At 33.6% G+C, this 11,260-nt stretch overlaps 2 protein-coding genes across 3 annotated transcripts; both read left to right on the forward strand.

Annotated features, from left to right (window-relative positions):
• Positions 1–1,611: 1,611 nt before the first annotated feature.
• On the forward strand, positions 1,612–5,839 carry LOC111911270 (CDP-diacylglycerol--serine O-phosphatidyltransferase 1). 2 transcript variants are annotated; one of them, XM_023907070.3, is made up of 13 exons: positions 1,617–1,962; positions 2,723–2,913; positions 3,048–3,113; positions 3,216–3,275; positions 3,391–3,481; positions 3,614–3,668; positions 3,766–3,845; positions 3,973–4,089; positions 4,212–4,296; positions 4,410–4,501; positions 4,586–4,839; positions 5,242–5,330; positions 5,429–5,839. In XM_023907070.3, the coding sequence occupies exons 2-13, from the start codon at positions 2,741–2,743 to the stop codon at positions 5,554–5,556; spliced, it is 1,290 nt and encodes a 429-aa protein (XP_023762838.1). In that variant the 5' UTR covers positions 1,617–1,962; positions 2,723–2,740; the 3' UTR covers positions 5,557–5,839. The 2 variants fall into 2 exon arrangements, with proteins under 2 accessions (XP_052622533.1, XP_023762838.1); XM_052766573.1 differs by lacking the exons at positions 5,242–5,330; positions 5,429–5,839 and having other exon boundaries at positions 1,612–1,962; positions 4,410–4,496.
• A 4,385-nt stretch (positions 5,840–10,224) lies between these two features.
• On the forward strand, positions 10,225–11,011 carry LOC111911271 (calcium-binding allergen Ole e 8). Its single transcript, XM_023907071.3, has one exon. The coding sequence runs from the start codon at positions 10,385–10,387 to the stop codon at positions 10,880–10,882; it is 498 nt and encodes a 165-aa protein (XP_023762839.1). The 5' UTR covers positions 10,225–10,384; the 3' UTR covers positions 10,883–11,011.
• The last annotated feature ends 249 nt before the right edge of the window (positions 11,012–11,260 follow it).

Here is an 11,260-nt window from a genome sequence, read left to right on the forward strand (position 1 = left end):
CCTATTTAAATGACATCTCAAATAGAAAATATTTACTTTAAGAATGACATATTTATTCCATCTGACATATTTATTTCATCTATAAATGTATGGGCTTTTAACACGACAAACTCAACAGAACCGCCAACATCCCACACCCACTTATCTCTACACTCCGAAAAAACGAACTGAAAGATAAGGGTCGTCAAATCTTGTAGCATCCAAAAATTACCCCTTGATTGGGCAAGACCAACTCCAATTCCAATCAACCACATTCTATATTTGATTAATACAACAATCTTTATCGGTCTCCAAAATAAAAAGTCTAGGAAACCACACCATCAAAGGACTATCATCAATCCACTTGTCTTTCCTAAAAGAAGTATTCAATCCATTACCAACTTTTTGAATAATAGCATCCCTTGAGATTGCTCCGATGTCATGAGTTGATTGATTGTACCAATGATCGAATGCTAAACTCATCTTTTACGAACCGAACCATCATTCCAACTAAAACCACCATGTTTCCCGTACAAAGACTTTCAAACTTTAACCCATATTGAATCATAATCCACTAAAAAACGTCACTTCCATTTAAGAAGCAAAGTTTTGTTAAAAGCTTCCAATGAACCAATATTCAAACCACCGTTTTGTTTATTGGCTAAAATAATCTCTCATTTAACCCAATGTAATTTATGGTTACCTTCTTCCTCCCTCCCCCCCCCCCCCCCCCCCCCCAAAAAAAAAAAAAAAAAAAAAAAAACATGCTCTAACCTTCTCAAGATGTCTGTTAACCACACTTGGCATGCAGAAGAGAGTCATATAAAAGATTCCTAAAGAACCCAACATTGACTTCAGTTCCATAGCACGACCCCTATAGAAAGTAATCAAATCTGCCAAGAAGCCAATTTTATTTGAAAGTTATCTATAATGACATTCCTGGCATTAAACCACGACATACAAGCACCAAACAGGAGACCCAAGTAAATAAAAAGCAATTTTGCACTTTTACAATATATAACTTAAACAAATTAATCCACCCCTATTGATAGACACTAATCCCGAAAAAATTAGATTTTTGAAGATTAATTTGAATACTAAAAACCATATAAAAGCATCGCAAAACATCAATCAAAATCCCAACATGATTAAATGTCTTAAAATAGAATGAAGAAGCACAAAAAAAAATGTTGGTCATAATTAAGTTGAATAATTCTTTCCACTTTAAAAAAAGCCAATTCAATTTAAAAAAATATATTTAATTGTTATTTTAAAAACATATTTATAAAAATCTATATATATTAGCAAAAGTTAATTTTCATTTCAAGTATTAGATCTTAATTTGGTAATAAATTATACTATTATCTTTAGATTTAAATCTCTGAATTATCTATTATAATATAAATTTATCAAAACCGTTGAATTAAACGATATAAATTATAAATTTGTGCAACCTTTATTCATTCTTTTGGGTCTAAACTTATAAAAGCCATAAACTTTTTTCTTGAAACTTAAAAAGTAGAAGAAAAAGGAGATAAAAAGAATAAAACAAAAGGATATTATTATCACATAATTATACAACACACCCTTACACATAACAATTTATGTTACGTTCTTTGGCTTCCTAATTCTCCTCTATCTTATAAAATCTGTCTTTTCTCTCTCTCTCTCTCTCTGGACCATCGTACTTTTTCTTCTCCCATATCACTGTTTTTCTCTCTCTCATCTCTCTGTGGCACCAATATATACATACACGCCCTATATATATACAAACACGGATTAATCAAGAAACATTTTTGAAAGAATATAAATTGAAAGAGAGAAAAGAATTCAGTTAGCTTCTAGCCTTTCAAAACCCTGATTAATCATACCTTCCATCAGTTCTTCCCAATATATATTTCATCATTGACCTCTTTTCTTTCAGAGATCAAAGGGTACGGATCTTTTTTCCTTCCAATCTTGCGGCTAGGGCTCAGTTAATATGTAATAAACTCTCTCTTTCTCTCTCCTGATAATCTGTTCTGATGTACATGTATGTCTGTGTACTTTTTAATACCTATATGTACCTTCTTTATCCATTTTCATGCACTCTGTATTACCATCTCTTCATTAATTTCTGTATTCTTTTTTGGTTCTGATATGGGTTTTCAATGTTTGATGGAAATTTCAAGTTGGGTTTGTTGATTATGCATCGCATTTTGACGACATGGTTTTGTTTTTAGTGTTTGATTTGAGATTCGATGGCGATATGATTGAAAGCCAATATGTGGGTGCTCGAATTATGTTGTGGAATTGATACATTCTTCGATCCTTTTTAATTAGAAAACTGTAGGAAAAGCAAGGATCGATAGAATTTCGTCAACTTATCAAAGGTCTCTAATCTCTTTCTGTGTGTGAAAATAGTGTTTTTCTCATAAATTTCCTCTCGAATCTTACTTGAATTCTTCATATACGATAATCTTTGAAATCAATTTAAATTCTTTGATTATAAAACGATAATCGTATGACGTTTTATGCCTTCTTCCGTTTCTTCTTTTTCTAATCTTGACCATTTAGTCAACCTAAATTCATTTTCCCCTTTTTTAAATTCATGCATTGCATCCAGCTATTCTCCATGGAAATGAAACCACATCCCTTCGGCCTTAATTTCTTGTGTACTTTTACTTTACATATCCCTTTATTGACTTCTTTTAAGGATTATTCACTAATCAACTATAATCATGGTTTTTTAATTTATTTGTAGTGATCAAGATATAGCTTTATGGAGACTAATGGTTTTAATAGGAGAGGAAGAAGAAGAGAACATATAATTCATTACAATATTAATGGCGAAGTGAGCACTTCATCTACTGATGAAGAACTCGACCCATGGACAGCTTGGGCCTACAAACCTCGAACTATTTCATTGTTATTCATTGGTGCATGTTTTCTTATGTAAGTTTCTTGAATTTCATGTTCAAAAATCAAGATTCTTGTATTTCTAATCATTAACCATTTCATTGTTATTCATTTGGGTTTTCAAATCTTGTTTTTTGTATAAGTTATGATTAAATTATTTTACTTTTCAGTTGGGCAAGTGGAGCTCTTACTCCTGAAAGTAATTCATCGCCTGATCTTGTTACATCAGTCAAAAGGTGAATCTTTTTTTTTATTATTATTATTATTATTCATATGATGATTTTGTGTCATTCATGCAATTATTGTTCATTTATTCTAATCTTTATTTCTTATTAAAGGGGCATATGGGCAATGATTGCAGTTTTTCTGACTTATTGTTTGCTGCAAGCTCCTTCAACGTAAGTTTCTTGATTTAACAAAGTTGCCCATATCATTATAATTAAGTTTTTGAGAAAATGACAACATTACCCCTACAAGACTTTAATCTTTCAATAATCTCATGATCTTTTTCAGGTTACTAATTAGACCACATCCTGCAATTTGGCGATTAGTTCATGGAATGGCTGTTATCTACCTTGTTGCTTTGACTTTTTTGCTTTTCCAGGTTGACTTTTTTTATCTTTACTTTCTTTATGCTAATACCCTTATATGGAACCTTCTCAACATTTTTGGGGGGTAAATTTGTAATTTCCACAATCCCCACCACCTAAAACTCGGCTAAAACTTTTCATGTCAGAATCGTGATGATGCTAGGCAGCTTATGAAGTATCTCCACCCTGATCTTGGAATTGGTAACATATTTTGTATTATTTACATTTCATATAAATTAGTTTATTTGATGTGTTGACTTTATCTTTGACATCTTTGACATTTTTGACATCTTCTCAGAGCTTCCTGAGAGATCATATGGTAGTGATTGTCGAATTTATGTGGCTGATAATCCAACTAGCAGGTTTATAAATGTTTATGTATGATTTCTTCTTTCACAATCTTTTTCATATCTTCTTTTCCTTTGAAAAAAGATTTTGTAGTTTTGAGTATCAAACAAGTCTTTTTTTTTCATCTTTAGATTTAAAATTGTTTTGGGTTTTTCAGGAGACACTTTTTGATGAATTTGTTCCTGCTCATATTTTCGGGTGGTGGGGTAAAGCAATAATGATCCGTAATCAGCCCCTTTTGTGGGTGTTATCAATTGGATTTGAATTAATGGAGGTTAGTGTTATGTATGATGGAATCAGCACAGGAATGGAATGGTTCATTCCATTCCATTCTTGAAGGAATGTGATTCCTTCCATTCCTTAGCCATGAGTTAATGTTTTTCTTTTATTTTTCAGCTGACTTTTCGCCATATGTTGCCAAATTTCAATGAGTGTTGGTGGGACAGTATTATTCTTGATATATTAATCTGCAATTGGTTTGGTAAGAAACCACAAAAAAAAAAGCATATAGTGTTGTACTTTATCATCTCCAAATTACTCAAATTTCAACATCTACATTTGGAAATTTACTAAAAAGCCCTTGCTTTTGCACAGGTATATGGGCAGGAATGCATACTGTTCGATATTTTGATGGAAAAACATACGAATGGGTTGGAATAAGTCGTCAACCGAATATATTAGGCAAAGTACATCATCTTTTTATACATTTCTTTAAGCTCCAAAAAAAATCTTCATTTTACTGAATTTTTTATTTCTTTTTTTTTTTTCAGGTGAAAAGAACATTGGGTCAATTCACTCCTGCACATTGGGACAAAGATGAATGGCATCCACTACTTGGCCCATGGAGATTCATTCAAGTTCTTAGCCTTTGCATTGTGTTCTTAACAGTTGAACTCAATACTTTTTTCTTAAAATTTTGCCTTTGGGTTCCTCCTAGAAACCCAATCATTGTTTATAGATTGGTCCTTTGGTGGCTCATTGCAATCCCTACAATTCGAGAGTATAATTCTTACCTACAAGATCGGTAAAAAAAAAACCCCTCTCTTTCTTATAACCATGTTTATATTTATCCATATATAATAGACACTGTCCCATTCATATCAGTCATAACCAATGCATGTCAAACACAGTATAAATAGTATTTTTAGGGTATCTGACATTGTCTCGTTGACATCGGTCATATTCCAATGCATGTCAAACACAGTACAAATAGTATTTAGGGTATCTGACATTGTCTCATTGACATCAGTCATAGTTCAATGCATGTCAAACACAGTACAACTTCTTCTGACAAATGGGAATGGGTCCTATTAGATTATGTGTGGATGTCTTTATCTTGAAATACTATTCTTTTATTATGAAAATCTTAAAGAGAGGTTGTGTTACTTATATAATTTTTTTTATGGTGATATAAATATATTTTCAGAAAACCGGTGAAAAAGGTGGGAGCTTTTTGTTGGCTTTCCCTTGCAATTTGCATCATTGAACTCTTCATATGTATCAAGTTTGGATATGGTGAGTTTTATTTTCATCACTTTGTTGTGAAGTAAGTAGTTTTGTTTTTGTTGATGATATTATTATTTATTATTATTATTAATTATTTTTATGGTTAGGTTTGTTTCCGACTCCAATGCCAAGTTGGCTGGTGGTGATGTGGACATTTGCTGGAATTGGGATTTTGGGATTCTTGATCATGTGGACACGAAAATCCCGTCAAACTATAATCCGAAAGCGCGTATGAAAATTTTTTAAAGAAAATTTGTGGGATTTAGCAATTCTTTGATTCCTTGGTGTTAGATGTTTGTAAATGCTAATTGTTTGAAATTGTAAATGCTTCTTATTATTTCAAGACCAGAAGGGAAAAAGGATAAATTCTCCTTTTTGAGTTTTTTATTTGGTTAAAATGACAACCAAATCACCACCAGAAAGCCAAAAGGCTAGAGGATTCTTCAATGACAATAAAATGAGAGAAGAATCTGTAATTTGTTTGATTGCATAAGCAAATAAAAAAAATTTGTGAACTATGTGCTTTTTATATAATATACTTTTTTAAATGTATGGATAATTTCTGTTTTGCTGAATTGCCATGTTTCTTGATCAACATATATTTGTATGATCAAGAACATGTTGAAATATGATGAAACCTATTCGCCTTATATATTAGAGGTGGATAATGGGCCTGGTTAACTGATTTAGATTTAGGTCCATTGATTAATTATGAAAGGCCCATTTTTGGTCCAGAAAAGTGCCTTAGTTTTAGACGACTTGTTGTCTATTAGTGTTCATGCAAGTGTTTTAACTAAATTTTGTCACATTTTATACCATGTTACTCTTCTTCGATGTGTATAAAGTGGGTGTAGTTGTTTGGTTGATGTACAACTTAAAGAACACTCTTTAAGTTTGTATTTTCTGCAAAATTCATGTTCTAAGCTTTTGCCAAATTCGTAATTTGAAATAAGATGTCATGTTGTCTTATATTCGTTTTTCTTGTCTCATTTTGTCAGCTAATATTTATATATTCCGCAATTCATATTTCGTTCTCTCCGCATTTCAAGTCTCTTACAAAATATTGTTCGGCTTTTGATAGGTCATGATACTCAGCAATGTGCAACAAAAATAGAAATAAATATTGAAATTGTTGCTTGTCATTTTTGTTATAACAACTTACCTACACACTCACTACTCTACTCCTAAACATAACATTTTGTCCCAAGCGGGACCTGCACCCTCAATCTTTTGGTTGAAAGAGCACCTGTCTGTAACCTCCTAATATGCTAGGCCAAAGGCCATTTGGTTGTTGTTTGTCATTTGTTTTTGTTTGACCATTATACTATACAAACAATAGATTGCCAACATGATGAGATCTTGATGGTTAAAGTTTGGAATTCCTCACATGAGGGTTCAAGGTTCAAATCCTGACAAGCCCAAAATATTGCTAGTGTTTCAGAATTTACTTCTCATATGGCTTTGGGACGGATTGACGTGGGCTACTCAGATGGTGTGGTTTACCATTTTTCGAATATAGATCAACGACAAAGAGATAGAAGTAAGAACTTACATTAGGTCACTCATCAAGTAGTAGGTCTAAACTCCACACAAACCATAGACCAATCTACATCCTTTTTACTGGTTCATACAAATGGGTATTATTGCAGTACTATGGTACCCTGCTAGGACTTATTACCAAACCTTTTCTTATCAACGACTTAAGTACCTCTCTAGAAGTTGTAAGCAACCACTAGAAATCGCTCAAATTCATTTTAGCTCAAATTGGGGATCATATCAGTTAAAATTAACCCAAAGTCATTTTAGCTCTCTTGGAACCGTAAGCAACCAATAATATTATTTCTCTTGAAAAAAAGTATATTAAAACCATTAAATGCTAAATGTCCAAATATTTTGATTTTGAAGTGTTTTGATCATTACCGTGAACATCAAGAGGGATGAACACGAACAATCAAAATCAATCAATGGTGATTATAATGTCTAAAAATTACTTTGATACCATTGTTGGGAATTGTTGGATTTAAAACAATTTTAAGAGTCATGCACATTGAAGTTTAATATGTTAGAATTATATCAATTCTCACGGTCTAATTAGACAACATCTGGATGTTTAGAATGTAACGTCCCAATTTAAAAACAAAATATTTCATTTTTAAATTAAGTGAAAACATTGTTTCCATAAAATCAAGTCAAGAAAACCATAAATACCAAATATAATGATCCAGAAGCAGAGTATCATAAATATGTGTAATCTCAAAAGCTTTAGGTGTATGTACAGTCAAGTCATCACCTTCCCGCGATAATCTAAAGTACCTGAAACAAATTTAATCAACAAATGTAAGCACGACGCTTAGTGAGTTTTCCAAAATATCACATATAACACAACATACATAACAATTATGGGTTACCAGCAACCTCGGGGACTATTAGCAGTCCTAATGAGCTAACAACATGTCATGTGGGCTAACAACACGCTTTGTGGGCTAACAGCAAGCCCTGTGGGTTATCAGCCACCCTGGGAACTATTCGTAGTCTCATGGTCTCATAACAATCCTAGATTTATCAGCAATTCGAAGCACATATATCAGCAATCGGCAAATAAGACTCAGTTAGTCTAACATTCACACCACTATGACATAGGTAATACAGTGAGAAGACTCGCCTCACAAATAACAGTTATACACGACAATTCTCATTACTAAAGACTAGTACTACGAGGAACCTAAACAATAATATAGAAGTACCCTCTCACTCTACACCGTGAAACCCTCAAGTTGACTAAAATTCAACATGGTCAAAAGGTCAATAGTCATAGTCAACCTCAGCTGACCCCCACATAGTGTCAACCCATTAGCCATGTCGTGGTAGCTTTAAGAAAAAATAGTCTTAAAGACTATATGATGCCACGTCGTGGAAACTGGAAATTGCTCAGATCAGCTTAATGCATTAAGCTCTTAATCCTTCCACCTACACATTCATACTTTCCAGAAGGCTCGCATACACTCAATACATCATAAAAATCATTGATTTATAGACATGCATGTCTTGGGCTTAAGTTAGGTCAAAATGGTGAAAATAAGGTTAAAGCCTCACGCATGGAACCAAAACTCCATAATTCTTTAGATCTGGGACAAGAGACTACAAAGAAACTAGAAGGACCCATAAAATTGCCAATTGAAATCCATCTACTCAAACCATCCCAAACATGGCGAAAAGTGGGTACAAGTCTAGATCTAACATGCTTGAACACAAAAGGTAGAAGCTTGAGGACTTACAAGAGTCCAGAAAATACACAAGATAATGATGAGGAGGTTTACTTGTTGGATCTATGCACCAAGGACACCTTCTTCTTCTTCAAGGTACCAAAATCATCACAAAACCTCACAAATCAACAATGGAGTCTAAGGTTTGGATGGAATCAAATCTCAGCGGGTAGAGGCTGCCAAATGAGGCAACCATAGGATTTAGTGTCTTTAAATAAGGCACAAACCCTAAAATCTAGGGTTTTGGACCAATACAGTCATCACGTTGTGGCCAGCTCCCTCCTACGTCGTGGTACAATACATATGTGTGTTCCTCTAACAGATAATGCAATTTCGTGGTTCCTCCATCACCACACCTTTGCCAAGCTAAAATCCAAAATAAGAAACGTCCTGAAAATGAATGTTACAATTCTCCCCCCATAAACTGGATTTCTTTCTCGAAATCTGTCTTGGTTAGGATCACTGGAAACAACACCAACACTTTTCATATGCTTTCTCGAACTACTTCATAAAATCATGTCATCTATAACGATAACTTGGGAGACCACCAAGAACAAGGGGTGAGCATTTGGACTAGACCGGACTGGACCGAACCAGAACGGCTCTTAGACCAGACTGGTTTTGGAGAATATTGTGGACCATGGACCAGACCGGATGAGACTTACCGGTTCCAGGTCCAGGTCCGAGTTTTCCGATTCTTGGACCTCTTTGGACCGGTACAACATGACATACATAAGGTACAGCTAGTTAAAACGCATTTTTAGGTTTGATACAACTTGTTAAAACAAATATGTTGTTGGGTTTGATATGGTACAACTCATTAAAATAAATATTTTTTTTGGGTTTGATACGGTACAACTCGTAAAAATGAATATGTTTCTATTTCTTGTGCCCTTTGGAACGGTCAAGCTTTGATTGTTTATACTTTATACCATTTTGTTTGAAAGATTGTAACTCATTGAATATAACACCATAAACAACAAAATTATAGTCTAAAATCATCTATAAACTCTAATTTACACGTTGGAAAAAACGCATGTCAATCCGACTTAAAACGAATGAGATATGCTTCTTTAAAGAATTCCATAGAATACAAAAGCATAAATTTCTTACAAAAGGGTGAAATATTTCAACTTTGAAATCTCATCATTGAAGGACTGTAATTCATTGAATGTAACACCAAAAACAACAAAATTATAGTCTAAAATCATCTACAAACTCTAAATTACAAGTTGGAAAAAAATTATATGTCAATCGGACTTAAAACGAATGAGAAATGCTTGTTTAAAGAATTTCATAGAATACTAAAGCTTAAATTTCTTGCTGAAAAAATGAAATATTTCAGTTTTGATATCTATCTTTGAAGTCGGTCCAAGATGTAATCCTCACTCCCGAACTTCCACATCACCATTGTGAGGAAAAGTTCGACGTCAACTTCTTTTAAAAACAAAGGAGGAGAAAAGCTTTTTGATTAATAAATTAACAGTATGTTGATATAACCATAAATATTGTGGGAAAAAAAATTAAAAATTAAACATTACTTTTTTAAACGACGGAACCATTTATGTATTCTTGTCTAAAAAATTTAAATTTTTATTAAATGCTATTAATTTTTTTTTTTTTTTTTTGATGATGAAAAGAAACAGGCGATAAATAATTGTAGCTCCTTTTTGACCATTATTTGATGCATTTCAGCTTTTGACGAATTGGATTCGACCCTAATCAACACGCGTCCTACTCCTACCCAATCTCCTACTCATCTTCTCCAAATCCCCCCTTATCCCATCCTTACTTTCAGCGATGGCAACTGAAAGCAACAGCGCGTCGGCTTACCTTACCAACATGGACGAAGTAAAGCAAGTCTTCAGCCGTTTTGACGTTAACGGAAACGGCAAGATCACCGCCGTGGAGCTCGTCGATGTCATGAAGGCTCTCGGATCCGACACGTCTCTGGACGTGGTAAAGCAAATAATGGAGGATATAGACACCGACTGCGACGGTTTCATTAACCTGGAGGAGTTCGCCGGTTTCCTTAAAGGAAGCGCTAACGCCGGCGGCGAAGATGACGGCGGGATGAAGGAGCTTCATGATGCGTTCAAGCTTTACGATCTGAATAAGAACGGGTTGATTTCGGCTTCCGAGTTGCACCAGATCTTAAGTCGGTTGGGAATGGAAGAAAACTGCAGCCTTGATGATTGTACTAATATGATCAAATCCGTGGATTCCGATGGCGATGGTTATGTCAATTTTGAGGAGTTCAGGAAGATGATGTCCAAGTCCAACAATTCATCCAAATGATGGAATCAGTCAGTGTAATCTATATCTCTTTCGTTAAATACTTCTACCTTTTGAAATAATTCTGATGACAGATTGTGATTCGAATTTCTGAATTCAGTTAGAACTAAATGCGATTTAAGATTAATTAAATGGGTATGAAGTATGAACATTGAACATTGAACAAGAACATCGATACTTTTGGTTTTTGATCTAATTCATTAACTTAAAAGTTAAAAATATCAAGTTATTTTTCTTGTTCTTGTTGTAATTTGTTTGAATATAAACAAGAATAATTCAAGCAATATTAGTTATATGAGCACACATATGGTTGATATTTTCTCAGGATCATTGATGTTTAAAGAATTTAGTTAATTGAAAGAACTAATGGGAATAATATTA

The sequence above is a fragment of the Lactuca sativa genome, chromosome 8, assembly GCF_002870075.4.
Source record: "Lactuca sativa cultivar Salinas chromosome 8, Lsat_Salinas_v11, whole genome shotgun sequence".
NCBI classification, from domain to species: domain Eukaryota; kingdom Viridiplantae; phylum Streptophyta; class Magnoliopsida; order Asterales; family Asteraceae; genus Lactuca; species Lactuca sativa.

Bases quoted from the DNA above. Each gene is read 5' to 3' on its own strand.
- LOC111911270 (XM_023907070.3), top strand. From the start codon at position 2,741: ATGGAGACTAATGGTTTTAATAGGAGAGGAAGAAGAAGAGAACATATA. The intron at 3,114-3,215 runs GTGAATCTTTTT...TTCTTATTAAAG, and splicing joins CTTGTTACATCAGTCAAAAG to GGGCATATGGGCAATGATTG. The intron at 4,502-4,585 runs GTACATCATCTT...TTTTTTTTTCAG, and splicing joins AACCGAATATATTAGGCAAA to GTGAAAAGAACATTGGGTCA.
- LOC111911271 (XM_023907071.3), top strand. From the start codon at position 10,385: ATGGCAACTGAAAGCAACAGCGCGTCGGCTTACCTTACCAACATGGAC.